Raw genomic sequence first — 21,229 nt, 5'->3', positions numbered from 1 at the left:
AAAAGTTCCCCATGATATCTCATAATGTGGCCTTCATTCCAGTCTATTCTATATTTCCACCCCTTTAAAGACCAATGGTAGGGTTTTAATATGGACAAGATACATTAAACCTTTCCTAAGGCTACACCTCTTATTTTTCTTTAAATGTATGCCTTAGAACAAAAGATGCTTAGAAAATGCCCTCTAATTTTTTTGTACAAAATGTAAGAAACTTAATAGATCTCGGGTGTGTGAAGTTCCAGTAATACACCAGTTATCCAACTATATTTTTAAGAGTCAATGGTACCCATGTTATTGAAGATCTGTTAACAGAATGTATCATGCTGAACTAAAAGCCAACCTGAGACATGGATCTGGTTATATCAGGTTATATCCATGAAACAGATATGGGACCTGTTTTCCAGAATGCCAGAGACCTGGGTTTTTTCATATTTGCATCTCCATATCTTAAATCTACTAAAAAATTATTTAAACATTAATAAGCATTGATTATATCTGGGATCAGTACAAGGTATTGTTTTATTATTACAGAGAAAAAAGGAATCACTTTTTAAAAATTGAATTATTTGATGGCCCTTTTGTAATTTGGAGCTTTCTGGGGTGCTATATAATGAATCCCATATCTGTATGGGGCCCAATCCAAGAACCTGGTTAAACTGAATCCAAGCACTTTAAATCACATGATTTTTAGGAATGCAAAAAAGGAAGTCTCACGTTTTTTCCTGCGTCCTGCATGCAAGGTTCTTTTCAACCCTTCAGTGCATATGCAAATTAGGGCTCAGATTCGGTTCAGGATTAATTTGAATTCTTTATGAAATTCAGACAAATCCCATAACAGAGGATTCGGTGCCATCACTAGTATTTATACATTACAATGAATACAGAATACAAATCAATATGACATGAGAATTTTTTTTCAGCTGAAAGCCACTTACAGAGAGATGCCCATTCTCATATTTAGGTTTCCTTAGAAATGGGCTGGTGCAGCTTACAATCTGACATTTTGTTGTACATTTGTTAATTGAAACGTACCTACATTTGGCCTACGTGCATACTCATTTATTGCTGTAGAACTTCGGTTCCGTCTCATGGAGTCTGCAGGACTCTGCACTGATGACTATATATACATAAAGAAAGTACATTAATGTTAAATATAACCATAGTGTTACTGAAAAGTTAAGTCTAAAACTTAATTATATATGGCATTTCCAGAGAATGTTTTTTTTAACTTGCCATGACACCTAGGCCTTCTTCCCTGTTGCAGTCAAAACCTGAAACAAGAGTCTTACTCTAAATTCTTTATACATGTAGAAAATTATCAGAGACCACTGAGTGTTCATATATAATATATATATATATATATATATGTATTATATAACTTTCAAAATGCTAATTAACCAGTGACTTGGCCCACTCATTGGGACATATTTACTAAAATCGCACATGGATTTTTCACCAACATTGAATAGTATGTAACTTTTTCCCAGGTGTAATTACGCCATTGGGAAACTTTGAAAATACTCTAATACTCTAGTGACAATATTGTTTCGCCAATGTTTTTTTGCCAAAAGTAGTTTCTCCAGGCTCGGATTGTTGAATGTACCATTATAAAGATGCAACAGCCATATTAGCATGGCATCTACATCACAACATCCATGTTAATATCCTATATAATGACATTGCTAGATGTTTTAAAGTTGGCCATACACTGGCAGATTTTGTCTCTGCTCTGTGACCAAACCTATCAGCTAAACTAACATTTGAACTAACAATTCACTGTGCAATCCATGGTCAACTTGCCCTATCAACTGTTGGGATGAATTTGTAGGAACGGTAGGATCGTTTGCACCCCATCAATGTTACAATGAGTAGGTGAATTTATTGAATTGTGCCTAAATCTGTACAAAGTCTGCCTGTGTATAGTAATCTTTATTTACCACATTATTACCCACTACAATTGTATGGTGACATTTTGGGGAGCACTTATATGCTACCCAACTTATTTATAAATACATTGGCCTACTTATATGATGTATTTTTGCCTGTGATACATTTGCAATGTTGCAGCAAAAATATGACTGATTTATTGGCCCAAACTTTGGTGGAGATAGATGAGCTGTATTTTCTCATTTTAAAAAATGCTCGTTAGCAGGGAATATGACATGCAAAAAGATCTGAAAATAAAAATGACCAGTGTCCAACTGGCCAACTTGGGAACCAGCAGAAACCTTAGGCCAAGTGACTAGATTACCATACTGTCTTGTCAATATGTCCTATAAACTCTGCATCTTTGCTTTATCTTATTGTACACTTTACCCTCTTGCCCCTTATGTCCATTCTGATATTTTCACCTGTTCAATATTTTTCTTTCATTTTCCTATTTTCTTCTTTCCCTCACTGTCCATCTATTATTATGTCATTACTCTCTCTCATGCATAAATGGTCATGGTACTAGCTGAGAGACCAATTAGGTGGGTGAGCAGAAGGTAATTTTGATCCCAAGGCCCACTAAAAATAATGAGTTTGGAGACTAAATGCCCTTATCTTCCTTATGTATCATTATTCTGTATAACACAACTGTGTGGTAATATTTGTTTCATTGCCTGCAATTACTGACACCGCATCAATATGCTGACATATTTATGATACACTGAATATTTATTTTTTTCCATTTTTATGACAAGTCCAGTATTTTCTGTTTTCAAACCACACAAGCAAAGTGTTAAAAGCAGGAATGTCAAATTGGTGCCCTTAAAATGGCATGAACTACAAATGCCAGCATCTTCAGTAAGTCAGATGGCAGTTGGAGTCTATAGCAAGTGAAGGGCAATAACCGACATTAATGGTTAATGTCACGCAGTTACCACACAGTTAGTAATATTAAAGCAGCACTGCTGGCTCATAAAACAGCAAACAAAATGTTTGTAGCAGTTCCCAAGTGGATGTTGTTGATGTAATGTGATTGGAGGAAAAGTGTTACATATGTTCTGCTTTTTAATATCATTTCTGCAAATGAATTATGTGTAGATTGCAATTAAGGTGGCAGAAATAGTCGGTAGTTGTTTAATATTTTCTCTAGAAGTCCCCATAGCCAATGAACAGGGGGAACAGTGACTTCAGATTTGTTTGAGTTCCCCTTAACAATCATGCGAAATAAAATGGAACTCATGACAGTGATGACATAATGTTTATAAGCTTCTCGGAGAAATCATTGGTGCATGCAGTGCCTAGAACTGCTGCCAGCTGCTTACAGCTATAGTGCATGATAATTACACTGCCTAAGGCACAAGCTATCATGGGCATGGGTATCACATGTGCATGCTAATGAACATGTTCCCATGTGCCCAATATTCAGTTCCATATTGAGGAGTGGCTGCAAATAGTTCTTGGCATTTTGTGAATTGCAGATTTTATTAGGAAGATGGCATTTGACAATAGTGTGTTCAAGAAAAATGGAAACCAACAACTTGAAAAAGACTGCAGTACTGTCTTTAGTGGGATGAAAGCAGGGGCAGTTGTCTAGGGTCTCACACATAGTAGGGCCTTTGTGAGTAGTGATTTTAGGTTGAGAAAACGTAAAATAAAACACATTTAACTTGGGGTAGAGATGGTAGAGCAACACTGACTGCAGCAGTGGAATATATTCTGGGAAGAGACTGGACACGGTAGGACAGCTGCTATAGTAAGGCAAGATGGCAGTAGCAACAATTTACATCAGTGTTGCTCAAACTTTGTTTTGAAATACAAATACAAGCACCTGCTGACAGCTACAGTCAGATGATGCTGGAAACAGCATTACTGCATCAGATCAGGTACCTTAAGTTACAAGTTACACAGTTACAGTCCTACCTCTTAAGGTCCTCTAAAAACGTTTTTGCCCTGTGCCTCCACCACTAAAGACAGCCCTGGCAGTACCATATAATGCAGAAATCCACAATGCTGCTTTAATGTGAATAAGCTGATTTTAAGGATTTTGGAAAGCCTTAGATAGTGTGTACAGTGCACCTTTTTGTTGCCAGGCTTGGGGAAGGAGTAGGATTTGAATCTTGAGATAATTCCACCTGCTGACCAATTCTAGAAACCACAATGTTAGAGAGGAACAATAAACGTGCTGCCAGAAAAAAACATTACAATTCAAAAGTGAACGCTCTCAGGGGCAGTAATAATAATCCTAAACCTAAAGGGGCCACTTTCACCAAGAGTGAAAATGCATTATATTGTTTTGCATATCATATGTCATTTATCTGAAAAATAGCCTTCATTATTTCCAAAGAGGATGGTATTTTTATCTTCTGGCTCAGATCATGGATATTTATTATACAAAGTTCCACTGAAAATAAGTCAGCTTGGTAAGTGCGTCAGTCCTTTCAACAATGTCCACCCAACAGACCACAAGCACCAGGGTTAGATTTTACAGTGCAGATAGAAATTGGATTATTTTATGGAGTGAACAAACTTAATGGGCAAGAAATACTTATTTGAGTCAAATAGATGGGCCTTCTGATGGGGCTTGCTTGGTACAACTGAAACTATAGATTTTTTTTGGATAAAGAGGTGACATGCGTTTTTAGCAGAAGGCTTTTTTTTGTAATTTGTAAAAAGCCATGCTTGCCTTGATGGTTTCCATAAAATAGCACCTGGCTTCTTACTGTGATTGTGGATTATAAAGAATGAAGGAAACAAAGTTTGATTAAATTGTTTTGTATAAGGAAAGTTTATTTTGCTTGTTTAACATGATAACAGGGTTTGAAATGATTTCATAGGGTAACAGGGCACCTTTAACAGGAGTTAATAAAGTTGTCTGAATAAATCTATGAATACATTAATCTTTAGCCATTTACGGTGGTGTTTCTCATCCATTCTGCTGCCCCCCTGCCCCCCCCCCCGTGCTTAACTTTCCGGTGGTCCGTTGGGGCTAAACAATGCTAGTGCAGAAAGTGCAATTGCTTTCTCTTGCACTAGAATAGTTGAATTTCAGGTTTAAAAACTTGAATTTGGCTCTTAAAATTGGCGCTTAAAGTTACCAGGAGTGGCTTTTTGCCTCCCCTAGTAATTTGTGTGGAGCTGTCACCTAAAGTGAGTTTCTCTAGTTGCCTCATTGGCACAGCGCCCTTGGCCTTTCAAATCCTTCTTGATACTGGTGGATGGTTGGGTATGGTATAAATATTTGGGCTGTAACAGTTTCTATTCTAGTCCTTTTTATTAAAGAGGGGGAAAAGGGCAGCACTATAGTATGTGTATGGTACTTACCAGCAGAGAATGGCCTTTGTCAAGTTGTAATGAACAAACATGTATTACTTACCAATTGATGGTGGGTAGGAGGTGCTGGACATGCTCCACGATTAAATATAAAGCTTTCTATAACAGAATGAAGACATTTAGATTTACTTTTGCCAACTACAGTTGAAGCAAAAAAAAAAATATACAATCCTGTGCTTAGGATATAAAAAGTATATATGAATAATGTTTCTTGTATTTAATTATTTGTTATAAAATGGTGCAAAATGCTATTGCTGCTCCAATAACTTTAACAAAGAGGAAGAAAACATTTATGTTGTTTAATTTAATTTTTATTTATTTATTTAATACATTGGGCCCATGAGGCCCCTTTAAGTTTTAGGCTCCTAAAGTGGCTTTGATTCCCACCATCTCACACCCACCATTTCCAACCATCTATGGCAGTAAGGGGTTTAGAGATAGATAGAGATCTTTGATCTCAAGAAAAATATAGTTTTGCTACCAAGTTCATCATCCTACTGTATGTGGCTCCACTATGCCTGAATTTATCCTGACATACTGTAGTATTGTGCCAAAATAATAGATTAGTACAAATATAGAAGCAGTATTATCGTTCTAACTATACTACTAGTTGGTACTAGTAAACAATTGTTTGGCAATAAACTTGGAATTTATCATTCTAACTGGTTGCTGGGGGTATGTAGAACATTAATATAATTATCTTCAGTTTGAAAAACCAAACCAAAATCAGCTTGATCAGGTCATATTCTGCAGAATAGCAACATAATAATAGCAGTGATGCCTAGCACTGGCTCCACCATCTGTTGTCCTTAGCCTTCATATTCTTGTAAGGTGAAAGTTGTAATGTAGGGACTGTCTGACATTGACTGGCTGGACAACACTGTTTTTATAGAAATTCATGACCACTCTTGCCAAGATCATAATCAGCATAATCTGTTTTTCCAAGAGCCAGATTTATAGTAGGAGGTAAAGCTGACAAACCTTTTGGCTTCATATATAAAAATGAAACTCATTTTGAAAAGTCTGTGACAATCTGTGATTTTTCTGCTCATTTTCCTGCTGCTTTGATCGGTTTTAAATAGGCTTTATAGGAAGACCAGAAAGATAGAAACACATGCATGGATATATTAAATCAAGGTATGAGAGCAGGGCTTAAGTTACTATACATAGAATCTTTTCACTTCAGATTAGGCCATTAGTAGAGGACCCATACAGGGCTGCAGTAGTAGTGTTTAGAATTCTGTATGGTTTTAAATCATTTTAGTTTCAATCACTCCTGTTCTATTCAAAATTGAAAATACGGTCTTGTAAGGAAGGGACACATTTACATGTTAATGCCTAATTAATGTGTATCTTTGTTTGGCAGTCTGGATGGTGTCGTTGGTCCCTTTTAATAGTGTAGTTCAAATTTGGAAGGTGGTTGTAGACAGAGACAGGGTACAAAATGCAGGAGAGGAGTCCTATTGTTTACAAGTGTAAGGTCACTACAGAGGATCTGTAGCAAGGACAGCTTATGCCAATCTAGTTCTGCATATAGGACACTGCTGAAGGTGCTGCATGAGAAAAACCCCAACATTGTCACAACTGAGAACCATGATGAGATGCCAAACAAGCTCAGAAAACGACCAGATTGTATGTCCATAAGTTTGATAATGATTCTAATAATGTCACAGAAGTTGCAAGAATGAAGTAAGTGAACAGTCTGTTGCAGAGACGCTACGCCAATGAGACGAGTTGAGCAACTCAGGTGGTATCACCAAACAGGTTGTCATGTTGTTGGTGTTAGCAGGTCACAGTCCTAGCAGTTATTAAGCTATAGATTATAGTTCCAGGTGTACTGTATGTAAGACAGCAGAAAAACATATTCTAAATGGTAACCAACCAGGCCTTAGGGCTGATTTATGTTCTCACAAGGAGATAATGGACAGAGTTATTTAGTAAAAAAAAAAAGAAATATACAACATCTATCTATATATGTGTGTGAAATATATTTCCTCATAGACTGTGTGACGATATGTAATAAAAGACACTAAGTTTGCCCAGGAGCAGTAACCCATAGCAACGAGTAAGATGCTTGCTTTTTTTTTCAAAGGTAATTATTTGTTTTATACTCAATAAACATTAAAAAGAAAACAAACGTTACTATTACATATGTGTGTCACTGTATTTACTTTACATTGCGTCCAGGTTTTAACTCTCAAAGCCTTTATTTGCAAGGGGCATCCTCATTCTCTTGTCACGTCCATCCTTGGTTGAATCCCAGTGCCCAACTCCCACCGTGGGCTCCATACTTTATCGAATTTGCGGGGGTGCCTCTGGCTGTGTGTGAGCTTAATCAGGGATATTACAGCGTAAACTAAACTTATCCAAGACTCTCATTGGGGGGTGGGTCCCATCCATTGAATAATTACATTTTTCTTTGCACAGTACAATAATGCCTTAAGTCTCAATCTTGCATGGACAGTAGGTAGATGCTTGCTTTTGGTTGCTATGGGTTACTGCTCCTGGGCAAACTTAGTGTTTTCTTATTAAATAACCAAAGTATATTAGAAAGTTCTAACCTTTGCATCCAGTTGCTCGGGGACATGGCTCTGTCAGGACCCTCAGAAGTCCATCAGGTTTGTATGAATAATGTTCAACCAGCTGCAATGGAAACATGGGAAAGCAATTGTTACTGAATTAAGTAAACTATTGTGCTTAAAGGTCAAGTAAACCCTAATAAAGAACTGTATTTATGTTAAGAGTCAATCTTTAAAAACATATTTAGTTTTTCTTTCCACCTTCTTAAGGCAATTATCCCTCAAATCTGCAAGTACATAGCTTCTTGAGAAACCTGTGCTGCTTTGACTTTGAAAATTAATTTCTAATAAATAAAGGGCAAGGGAATGTGCATTAATCAATACCAACTCTGTAATCCCAGCAAACAAATAATAGACCATATTCACAAAGAAAATTTAGCTTGAATATCTCTGTCCAAAATATGTGTCAATATCCTGTATATTTACTAAATGTCATAATGGGGCGACTGTTAGATTAATATGACAAAACATATTATATAGTACAGGCATTGGACCTGGGGTTGTCAGGAGCTCTGGGTTTTCCAAATAATGGATATTTCTGTAATTTAGATTTTCATAATTTAAGTCTACTAGAAAATCATGTAAACATTAAATAATCCCAATAAGATGGTTTTGTTTCCAATAAGGATTACAAGGTACTGTTATATTATTACAGATCAAAGGAAATCATTTTTAAAAATCTGAAATATTTGGAGACTATGGGAGACAGTCTTTCTGTCATTCAGAGCTTCCTGTATACTGGGTTTCTGGATAATGGATCCCATGCGTGAAGTGTGAAATATGACATTTAAGACATTTTAAATTAAAGATTAGAGAGTGGCAGAATAGAAAAGATAATATTAAAAAGGGATAAACGTGTACATAACTGAAAAATTATTTATAATGGTGAGAATAAAACAATCAGTATTAAAAACTAAATAAAACTAAATTTGGATTTGTTTTTGACGAACGTGGCTAATTTCATATCTAAAGATGTCCACTAGAAGGCGCTCCAGGGTAGAATGACAAAACTACTTCCTAAAACATGATAAACAAACAGTATAATATAAAAAGTATTTGGAAAGTGTGAATCTGTTTTACTAGTAAACCTTCGCCAGACTGCAACAAACAGGCTTTCTTTTATTCTGTCTGGGTGTTCAAACATCCTTAGAAATTCTGAAATCAATGTTTAAAAATATTGCTCTGACCTGCTATGTACTATAGTAATAAAAGTTCTACTGCTGTAACATTTTATATGTTGGCTTAGAAAAGTACGTTTCATCCATTCTACACAGAGATTGAACACATTTTCTAACACAACATTCATCCTCCCCATCTGCATTATGTTTGTGTCCCCACCAGAATTTTGCACTGGCACAGCCACTATGCCATCCATGTGCTCTAGGAACCCAACCCCTTCCTTCCTACACCAAGACATGAGCTCCCTAAGCTCCCACTAACTTGCACAAAAAATGGCATTGGAAGACCTTCCCTGAATCAAAGACTAGATCCCTGAACTCACTCTTTAAGGTCTTCCATCCACCATTAATTTTGTTGTTAGTATCAATATGTACTAAGAAAGCTGTGTCATGCCCAGCCCCACCCAATAATTTGTCTAGCCAATCAACCACATGTTGAACCCTGGCACCAGGAAGACAACAAACTGTTCGGTTGTAGCGATCTGGACAACAGATTACTCTATCCACTTTCCTAATAATTCAATCCCCTACAACTACAATCTGCTTAGGCCTGACTCTGCTCTCCTCCCCACCACTACTAGATACACTGTTCTCCTTGGATGATAGAGAGATCAGCCCCATCTAGAACTGACAGTCCAGAGTTCATGCTCCCATCCTTTTCTCACAGTCTGGAGAATCTGTTGGGATACATAAACCCTGGAGTAGCCTCCCTTATCTTTTTTTCCCCACACTAGATTTTCTTGTTACTATCAACTAATGTAGCAAATTGTAACAATTCAGATTCTGCATCTGGATTACTGAGCTGCCAGACTGAAACAGCAGAGACAAAAAAATGTAAATCTGTGAAAATTTTCAAATATAAAAAATGGAAAGCAACGGTCTTTATTTCTGGTGAACAGCTGAAAACCACTGAACTGAAAAAAGTGTTTGGAAGGTGAAAACCCCCTTTAAAGTTTCCACACACTGCCTGATTCCCAAGGGTAAATACAGTTCAGCCCGCAGGCAACCTGTTAGTTAATAACCATTTCTTTCACCTGCCAGAGAGTATCAAATTTTTTCCCATCTGGTATTGATAACTTTCCAGTTTTGTCTCGGTCAATACGGTAATGAGAAATCTTTCTGTCGTGTAGCAAACATAGAGCATATGATCCATTATTATCTCGTTCTCTTATTCTAAATGAGTAAAAAAAAAAAATCTGTCATTGCGCAGCAAGAATATGCAGTCGTACTGTACATGGCTGTAGTAAAGTACAGGTATGGGACCTGTTATACAGAATGCTCAGGACCGGATCTTTCTGTAATTTGGATCCTCATACCTTGAGTCTAATAAAAAAATATTCATTAAACTCAATAAGATTGTTTTGCCTCTAATAAGGACACATTATATCTTAGTTAGGAACAATTACAAGGTACTGTTTTATATTTACAGAGAAAAAGGAAATCATTTTTTAAAAACTGAATTATTTAATTAAACTGGAGACTATGGGATATGGCCTTCTTACAATTCGCAGTTTTCTGGATAACGGGTTTCTGGATAATAGATCCCATACCTTTATATTAACACAAAGTAAATACACACACATATATTTATACATATACGATTCCAAACACAGTGTGAATTTTAAATAAACCAACTATGGTTATTTAAAGAAATGACCCACTTGGCATTTGTTTTGGGTTTTCCAATGGTGATTTAGGACCATGTGCTGCCTTGAGGCAGCCAAGTCTCCCTGCTTACATTTTTTGTGTCTGAATGCCATTGAAATGCATGGCGATATAGTGTATACATAATCCATTAAGTCTTTTCCAACTATATAAGTGCTGTGCCCAGTATTGTTAGTACTCTTCTTATTCATGTGAACTGCATGAGAACAAAATACTCTTTGCAACACTTATTTGATGTTTGCTCTATTTATACTTATTGTAATAATCTGCTAGGCCAGGGGATAATTCTATAGTCTACACCCAGGAGTGTTAAGGTATAACAGATCAAACTATACAAATAATGCCACATGTATACAGATATGTATAATACGAAGTAAAGAAAAAATAGAATATTCTTCAGCATCATAAAATCTGAGGTTTGGGGCTGAAAGCTATGAAAAAAACCATGGTGCAAGATGAGAAATCAGAAGCCATGAAAAGCAACCAGAAGCAGATTAGATGCTAATCATTTATGTTGTTCTACTTCTATTTCTTCAGTGCCCTAGTTATCATTTTCATTTGTGAAAAACCGCAGCAAGAGTACTCACTGTAATATTTTTTACCCATGTTTGCATCTGAGCTTGTATTTTGTCTAACCACTGGTCAGTGCAGGAAGTGAGATGCTGAGCTCTCTTAAAGTAAAAAACCACAAGCCTATTGTGAGAACGAGAGCCTTCGATTTCTGTAAACTCTAAAACTTCGTTTTTATGTGCGCCATAAAAGAATTTACCAAACATAAATGAGTGAAAACTGGGATGTGCAATGGATATCAAGATGTACGTCCCTATTTAAAGGTGAAAGGGTTGTAATCATTCAGAAATTAAGGTTTGTATATGCGCTCCAAATGATGTTTTTGTATAAAGCAGCAGCAATGCATGTTAGCTGATAAGCACCTATGCTACCGCTGGGAAGCCTGTGATCTTAATAGTGTAGAAGTGGGTAATAATAGAGATCTCTCTGTGTGCCATTACCCCTACAGGGCCTATTTTCTGTAAAAAAACATTGTCTGACATATACATACATGCACAAACAGTTACAGGTGTGGCACATGACTCCCTTACTAAAGAGACATAAGAGTCTCTCTTAACACTCTAACATACCCCATACAACTAAATGGTCTGCTCCTCTTCCTCACCAACACAGTAGTGCTTTTGTAAACCCAGATATCGTTGTGAGGCTGAGAGGGGCCTTTTGGACAAGCAGCCCAGATATTGTTGCCTAAAAAATGTTGCTACCTGGTCAATGCTGTGCATCCGACTTTGAAAACCATAACTGACTTAGGAGTCAGTCCAGTAACAGTCAGGCACACTGTGGATCAGAAAAGGGACCTTATTCTGTTAATAAGGTTTTTCATATAATAAGGTTTTACTGCAAGGGAGCTAGTACAATTAGAGGATGTGGTTAAAAAAATAACCTCATTTTCATAGAGTACGGTATTTTAGCATACACCACAGTAAATTAGATACTAAGGCATGCAATCTCATGCAGCACTCCAAAAATAGGGATACGTCAATATACAGCAAGTGCCTTGGCAAACTGCTGACCAGATTGCACAATAGTTTATGCTCAGAACGTAGAAATTCATTAGCTACATGCAGAGTTGACTAGCACAGCAGTTCGTATAAGTACAATGATTGCTGAGTGGTGAAATTTTTTAACATAAGAAACAGCAATCTAATCAGATAATCTATACAGGGGACAATTTAAATACATACGTGCTAATTAAAGTAATCAGCGTTTTAAATACATTGTTATACAGGCATGTGCCTTAATTAATGTTTCAGAGTTTACTCACAGAAAAGATCCATTTGGTTTTACTCCACTGATAAGGAGCTGCTCAGAATCTTCACGAGAAATCCTTCCATGGAACCATGGCATTTTTTCATGGGCAGTTGTGGCAATTAGCTTCTCTAGCTGAGGTTTTTGGCTGATAATAGCTTGTTCCAGAGCTTCAGCCTTAATAAGCAGGAAAAAAAATATTGCTGATGGAGTGCAGTAATGGTGCATTAAAGGGCCTTAATGCAATATCTTTTGCTTATGAAAATAATAATTGCATACTTTTTGTAGTCTATGCGCAACACCACTCTGCTTCTTACACATTAGAGACCAAGGGATATCATTATAAATGAATGTTAGATATGAAATATGCAGCTGTACAGCTGCAAAAGTGCATTACTAATTGTTTAAGGCCTTATCAATAGTTTAAAATTAAACACTGCAGTTCTGTTCTCCCATGATAATGAATACAGTGCATGGGTTCCTTAGATCTGCTTGGAACAATATAGCATAAAATTGGTTAGTTTGATACTATGGTTTGGAGCAGAGGTCAGAATTACAGCTAATCACAGAGGCCCTCTTCTGTGATTAGTGGGATCATTCAGTCACATGAGCTTAAATGTATTTATCATGTTAGCACAGTGTTGCACATTCAGCAACACTGCTGACACCAATACAGTTGAACTGGCTTATTCTTTATTTCCCCACAGTGGTTATGGACAATTTACTGTTTTATTTGATTTTCAAAAAAGAAAATGAAGGGCTTTACACATAACTGTGGATCAAGGGAAATTGTTTTCTTGAAGGTCTATGTCCATACTATAGGCACTGATTACTAGGACATTATATAGATTCTAATGAATAAGGTAGAGAGTCAGATTCCCAACTGTGACCCCCTCACTGGCCAAGTAGGCGATGAGGGGTCATAGCTCAGCCGATTCTTCCGTTACTGTAGTCATACAAAGAAGGGAAGAGGTGAATTTTTTTACTACTCCTAGGAGACCACTCAGCCTCCCCCTCCTATGGCAGCTCCAACCCCTCCTCAGGGGTGCTCTGTCCGAAGCGTCCCCACCGCTTTTACTCAAACTGTGCCAAAGGAATGGGCGGCACTCCACTTGAAGAGGGAAAAAGTATTTATTGCAAGCACATGCAGGGATAAAACGGCCCTACGCGTTTCGGGATACAATCCTATGCCTATGATTAAGGGATTGTATCCCGAAACGCGTAGGGCCTTTTGATCCCTGCATGTGCTTGCAATAAATACTTTTTCCCTCTTCAAGTGGAGTGCCGTCCATTCCTTTGGCACAGTTTGAATTTTTTTACTAACCCATTTTCTGAGACCATTTAACATGTATTCTTGTGGCTATTTTTCCTCGTTACACACATCTAAATTGGTTAGGGAGTCACTAATGACCCCCCATTCACTTATTCACACTTTTACTACCAGACTCTGGGACAGGATATGGATGGGAAGGTAGGGACACAAATAATACATATAAGGTATGTCACTGTAGAGTTCAGGTTCTTCAGATTCAAATTAGAGTTCCATTACCTGTAAATTCCACGTTTGATGTACATATTCTCTAATGAGATGTTCCTTAAGATCTTCAAATGGTCCAGTTTTTGGTTGAACACCAGGTTGCCGATTACATGGTTTCTTGAGCAAGCAGACAAGTCCACTGCTCTCTAATGTGTGATAATGACACAGTTCAGCAGGACTGCTATGAGATATGCCACCTGAAATGGCATAAGTTCCATTCAACTCTCTTTCAATAGTATAATGGTAAAAATGTCTGCCATGTGCAACTGACAGAGCATAACCACCAAGGTAGCTCCGACTTTGCCGCAACAAATACAGGCCATCAGTTGCACCAGCTTGCCTCAAGTAATCTTCAGATTCTTCACGGGTAATATTGCCAAAAAAATATGGCAGATTCTGGGCAACATCCGCCATGTTTAAGAAGGGCAAAACACTTCTTCTCTTCTCTTCTGCCTGTGTCAAAAGAATAAAAATAGAATTCATCAGACTCAGACTATCTGTATATTTTTTCTGTAATGGCTCGCTTCTTAAAGGAGAAGGAAAGCTCCAAGACAGTTTATTGCCAACAGATTAGCCACAATAGTGCAAGCTAGAACGTTATATTTATTCTGCAGAATGCTTTACCATACCTGAGTAAACAGCTCTAGACACTGTCTCTGTTTGTTTAGGATAGAAGCTGCCATATAAGCTTGGTGTGACATCTCTTCCTGCCTGAGTCTCTCCCTGCTCACTTACAGCTCTGAGCTCAGATTACAGCAGGGATGGGAGGAGGGAGGGGGGAGGAGCAAACTGAGCATGCTCAAGCCCTGTCCTGGAGGTTTATGCTGAAAACAGGAAGTCTGATACAGAAGTCCATGTGTACACAATAGAAGGAAAGAAATGCAGTGTTTGTTTTGACAGAGGAATCTTTGTCTAAAGCAACAGGAATAAGATTTTGTAGCCAAGGATTAAGACAAGGCCAAAGGTTGGAATATGATACTAGCTGGAGTCTCTCCCTGTCTCTTGTTACAGAAAAATAGTAAAAATACTGTATACTGAACAGTAGACAAGTAGGAACAATTAGTCTAGTTTAAAAATTTTAGTCAACAGATGCTAGCAATAAACTGTCAAAGGCATTGCTGTTAGAAAGATTAATTGGGATTTTAAATTGATTCTGGCACTATTTTAAAAAATCATTGATGTGTCCACAGAAAAGAGGCTCAGTTAGTTGCTATCTGCATTTTCCCCGTACAAGCACATTGGGGCAGATTTACTAAAGGGCGAAGTGAGTAACGCTGGTGATGATTCACCATCATTACTGCTTTCAGGCACTTCGCGATCTACTAATGGGCACAGGCGTAACTTTGCTAGTGAAAGAGACAAACGCTTGTTGTCATTCACACTCTATTGGCAGGCAAATCTTCGCTCTGGTGAATGGACAATTACTCTGCAAATTCACTAAGATGTGGATTTTACCGAACGTTACCTCTTTCGCTAGACTTGCCTTTGCCAGCTAAGACCAGACGAAGTGCATTAGAGTGAATAGATCTTCCTTAATCTTCTGTTACTTACATCATATTTTTAGTGGAAAAAGTTTTTTTGGGTAACCTGGTTCCCCCATACATTTTCTAATATATGGAACATAAACTATACAGTGGGTTCATGTGTAGGGCATTATAGCAACTCTATTTTCTGTATTGTTCCACTGTACAATGCGGCATAATTACATAGTTACTTAGTTAAATCGGTTTGAAAAATGACAAAGTCCATCAAGTTCAACCCCTCCATATGAAAACCCAGCATCCATACACACACCCCTCCCTACTTTTAATTAAATTCTATATACCCATATTTATACTAACTATAGAGTTTAGTATCACAATAGCCTTTGATATTATGTCTGTCCAAGAAATCATCCAAGCCATTATTAAAGGCATTAACTGAATCAGCCATCACAACATCACCCGGCAGTGCATTCCACAACTTTACTGACCTCACTGTAAAGAACCCCCCTATGTTGCTTCAAATGAAAGTTATTTTCTTCTATTCTAAAGGGGCCTCTGGTGCTGTGATCCTCTTTATGTCCTTTAATGTACTTGTTAAGTGAAATCACATCCCCTCGCAACTGCCTTTTTTATCCAGAGAAAACAACCACCAACCTTGACATAATTAATGCCTTCCATCCCTCTAACCAGTTTAGTTGCACATCTATGCATTCTCTCCAGTCCAAAACTGCACTGCATACTTCAGATGAGGACTTACCAGGGACCTATAAAGAGGCATATTTATGTTTTCATCCCTTGAGTTAATGCCCTTTTTTATGCAAGACAGAACTTTATTTGCTTTAGTAGCCACAGAATAACACTGCCCAGAATTAGACAACGTGTTATCGACAAAAACCCCCTAGATCCTTCTCATTTAAGGAAACTTCCAACACACTGCCATTTAGTGTATAACTTGCATTTATATTATTTTTGCATAACCTTGCATTTATCAACATTGAACCTCATTTTTGCCCAGTTTCCTAACTTAGAGAAACCACTCTGCGAAGTGGCAGCTTCCTGCATGGAACCTATAGTTCAGCAATAATAGAAACAGTACTTTCAATGCCCACCTCCAGGTCATTAATAAACAAGTTGAAAAGCAAGGGACCTAGTATAGAGCCCTGCCGGACTCCACTAACAACACTGGTCCAATTAGAAAATGTTCCATTTACCACCACTCTTTGTAGTCTATCTTTTAGCCAATTCTCTAACCAGGTACAAACACTATGTTCCAGGCCAACATTCCTTAATTTAACAAGTAACCTTTTGTGTGGCACTGTATCAAATGCTTTAACAAAGTCTAAGTAAATAACATCCACTGCCATCCCAGAATCGAGGTCTCTACTTACCTTCTCATAAAAAGAAATTAAGTTAGTCTGCTAAAATCTATTACACATAAAACCATGCTGGCACAAACTCATAGTATTATGATCTGCTATGAAGTCCAGTACCTTATCCTTTATTAACCCTTTGAAAAACTTTCCTACCACCAACATTAGACTAACTGGCCTATAGTTTTGAGGCTGAGAATGGGATCCCTTTTTGAATAGCGGCACCACAATGGCCAGTCTCTCAGCACTATGCCAGACCTCATTGAATCCTTAAAAATTAATTAAAGAGGTTTGGCAATCACAGAGCTAAGCTCGCTAAGTACCCTGGGATGAATACCATCTGGCCCTGGACCTTTGTTTATCTTAACATGTTCTAGTCTCTTTTGAATTTCCTCATGTGTGACATGCATCATTAGTTATATTACTAGAATTGGGTCTATTAATATGGAAAATATGACTTCAGAATCTGCGGGGTTTTTTTTGTTCTCATCAACCAGCTGACCCCCCTCCCCTTCCTGCTTATTTTTTTACTATTAACATATTTAAAAAATAATTGTGGATTCTTTTTACTGCTTACTGCAATATCCTTTTCCATATCAAATTTAGCTTGCCTTAGCCTTTAGCTTTTTTTGCATGATTTATTGGCCTCCTTGTGCCTTATAAATGATTTGCCTGTCCCAGCTAACTTGAATGCAATAAAAACATGTGTTTTCTTACCCACCTCAACACCAACACAAGTGGAATATACTGACAAGTATATTTACTAAGCAGCATTTTAAAGACTTCCCATTTTTGGTCTGTGTTTAACCCTGTGAAAAGCATTTCCCACTCAATATGTTGCAGAGAAGCCCTTATACTGTCAAAGTTTGCAAGTCTGAAATAAAGTGTTTTAGTTACTCCATTATAGGATTGCCTCTTCAACAGAATCTCAAATGTTATAATCACTATTCCCTAAATGCTCACCCACACAAATGCTAGAGATGAGTTCAGTATTATTAGTTATTACAAGGTCCAAAAGAGAGTTATTCCTAATAGGTTCTTGAACGAGCTGGAATAAAAAGTTGTCATTCAGCATATTTACAAACCTACTAGCTTTTTCTGTCTTAGCAACTCCATTACCCCAGTCAATGTCTGGATAATTGAAGTTACCCATAGCAAAAACATATACTAGTAGCGTTTTAGATATGCATATTTATACAATCAATGTATCATTTTTTACCTTGAGTTGCTGAGCTTGTCTAAAGGGACAGATTCAGCTAGAAATCAACACTGTGCCAAACAAATATATATACTGTAAGCTTTAATAAGCTTTCATAATTAAGGAAAAACACATAGCATTTTGATAAATGCATAGCTACTGTTGAAAATGAATAGGGTAGAGTAAGAAAATGAGAGTCTCTGCCCATTCTCTCACTTACTCAAACTACTTGCCATGGAAATAATTGGCAATTGGTCTGAAAGAGCAGGCTTTGAGCCCTTAACAATATTGATGAGTAACATGATGTGATACAAAGTCTAATTTGGTTGTAGAAATAAAATAATTCCATAAACAGTACTGGCCCATAGTTAATGAACCCTATTGTCTTTTACAAATCAAAATTTTTAAACCCTTGCACAAAACAATGAATAAGTAGCTTAGGACTCCCTTCCTTCTTGATTAAAAACCACTATAATAATCTCTAATTTTTTTGCACATCAACCAATTAACCATCAACCACATCAAGCCTTCCTAGTCCTCCCCTTATCTGACTAGTATAGCGAGAAGGAACTTTTCTAACAAGGTATATGACTATATATTTGCTATTGCAGATCTACAATAACTGCCTCGATTGCAATGCAATTTTACCTTTCCACTTATTTTGACTCCAGCATTTGGCAAATTTTTGGAGGCATTTTCCCCATTTTACACTTTTTTCTGGTTCATGAATTTTTTTAGCAAAATGGGACAGTTTTACTTATAACTAACAGGGTGGAATTAATATGTTTATGGAGCATATGCTACAACTTTACCTTTGTATAACAAACTTTATTTTTCATTCTTGATAAAGGGGATGCTGGTGAGGAGGTTATCATCTTAATCCCTTAATTTAAACCTAGATGTTGCAAACTGCTGTCCATAGCAAAACTGACCCAGCCACAGACATGCTACTAACAAAAATGACCACACTTCCTCTGACAATATACAAATAAAAAACTGCACAAGTTTCAGAAGTAAAACTTGCAGACAGTGCCTGTTTGCTCTTGTAATGCATTTTGTTTTCATCTAAAAATGTTGTTCATATTTACAGATGGGTTTGATGCTGTTATTAAATGACTTGATAGAAAATGCTATCTATTTTAATGAATGCAAACAAAAAACAAACTTCAACCAAAACAATAAAGGGGTTTTTCACCTTTAAGTTAACTTTTAATATGATGTCGAGAGTATATTCAGCAGCTTTCCAGTGTGCAATTTCAGCAACCTGGTTGCTAGGGTCCACATTACCATAGCAATTATGCATTGATTTGAATATGAGACTGGAAGATGAAAAGTAGCAACGCCCTATTTGAAAGTTAGAAAGAAAAGGCAATAATTAAAAAAAACTATAACAAATAAATAATGAAGACCAATTTAAAAGTTGCTTGGAATTGGTCATTCTGTAAGATACAAAAAGTTAAATTAAAGGTAAACCCCCCCCCTTTAACTTGAAAAAATCATCATTGATTTTCTCCCTTCTTTCGGGTGCAGTCTAACCAGTAACTAACCAGTAAGACTAACCAATGTTCAGGAAACAGTGGATTAAATGGTTACTTCCTCTACCATGGCAAGCTTAGTTAGGTTCTGAAAATTGTATCACTATAATTGGTGAAGCAAAAAAGGGCAATTAAAGCTTCCATGTAGAACAAAAATGCAGTGTGCCTGATTACTAGCATTTTGTTTTCCTTTTTTTTCCATAAACAGCCCTGCTTCTTTCTAGTAGAAAATATCTATAAATTAGTCTCTTATTTAAACAAAGATAACAGTTCCCAAAAAGTTTTGAGTATGATGGTCATCACAGTTAAACAATAATTTTCACTATGTATATATATATATATATATACACACACACACACACTTCACTGTTCATTCTGTTATTGCATTATTATGGGAAAGAACCTAAAACACATTACAATATTGTACCAGGTAGCAAAGGTCAGTTGGCATGCAGCAGTTATGCCTGACCAGTGTCATGTTGGAAAGCCAAAATATTCTTGTTGATAGATATTACTCAAATGGACTTTTACGTAAGGTGCAATTTATTTTACTGAATAAATATATTATCAATAACTAAAGTCTTTTTCTTTGCAATTTTTAAATTCCACTGGCTTAGGGCCGTTACACACAGATGTATCGACCAGCCTTCCACTGCGGTCACCCTGACCCTCATGTTGTATGCAGCTGTCTTTGTTTGGGTACCCGTACCCATGATAAATTTGCCCTAGGGTGGTTCTCTGCTCTTGCCAGATGCAGGGAGTGCTATTCTTGTGGAAGTAGCCATTTTGGCCCTGCTCTACATACAGCTGAGATATACAATAATGAGGAAAGTATTGTGTTGCGCGGTCTTTTATTAAAGCCTTCTTAGTCACATGTAAGGTTAGTCTAGACTAAGATCCCTGACAGGGTCAGTGTTAATCTGATGGGCCCCTCCCAACAACACCCTCGCTTTCCATAAATAACAAACCAACCACATGTGATGTATTGGTGAAAGGCAGCAGCTTATTTATTAAATCACATAAATAATGACTAACATAAACCAAAAGCATTGAGTGTAGGGCAATATACCATCACATTTATCAAATATTTAACTATTACTTTACTTAACATCTGATAGCCGCTGAAGGCTGCAAAGAATTGTACCCAAAAGTGAGGGGCCGCCTGCTGTCCTTCCAAGGCACAGCTTTCCTCCGCAATTCATGCCCCTTCCACCGTGCCCCTTTCATCACTTTGGCCCCAGGTCTAACCCCTGTTAAGCCCTACACTTGTTACCATTCTCACCGGCTCACCCTTAGGGGAGTCCAATCCGCTGCAACATTATGCTAACACTCCCACTCCCCCCTTACCCAGCTACCCCTTTATTCTGGGGAGGGAAGACGGGAACTGTTCAAGGTAAAAGAGCATGCTCCATTCACTTCCTTCCTCTTTTAATCCCTTGTGTCTCCACCCATCCCAATAGCAACCCAGGAACTACAACTCAATAATCCTTAATCTTCTCTTCTGGTTCCCTCATTCCTAGCCCTGTCATGGCCCTGTGGTTCCCAGTTCCTGGCTTAATCCCCTGGGCATTCTTTATGCTCATCAAGGAGGTAAATGGGAGAGTAG

At 37.4% G+C, this 21,229-nt stretch overlaps 1 protein-coding gene across 3 annotated transcripts in view; it reads right to left on the bottom strand.

Moving 5' to 3' along the window:
* syk.S (spleen tyrosine kinase S homeolog) overlaps positions 1 to 21,229 on the bottom strand; it is a 50,870-nt gene that overhangs the window by 8,687 nt on the left and 20,954 nt on the right. For 2 of the 3 annotated variants that reach the window (XM_041574037.1, XM_041574036.1), the window contains exons 2-8: positions 14,049 to 14,489; positions 12,516 to 12,676; positions 10,051 to 10,189; positions 7,821 to 7,902; positions 5,303 to 5,358; positions 4,006 to 4,074; positions 1,033 to 1,117 (exon numbers count right to left, since the gene is read on the bottom strand). In XM_041574037.1, coding sequence (XP_041429971.1) covers positions 1,033 to 1,117; positions 4,006 to 4,074; positions 5,303 to 5,358; positions 7,821 to 7,902; positions 10,051 to 10,189; positions 12,516 to 12,676; positions 14,049 to 14,450 — 994 coding nt within the window. In that variant the 5' untranslated portion in view covers positions 14,451 to 14,489. 3 annotated transcript variants of the gene reach the window in all.

This window comes from Xenopus laevis, chromosome 1S, assembly GCF_017654675.1.
Source record: "Xenopus laevis strain J_2021 chromosome 1S, Xenopus_laevis_v10.1, whole genome shotgun sequence".
NCBI lineage: Eukaryota > Metazoa > Chordata > Amphibia > Anura > Pipidae > Xenopus > Xenopus laevis.
The sequence above is the reverse complement of the archived record's forward strand: the minus strand, read 5'-3'. Positions and strand labels throughout refer to the sequence as shown.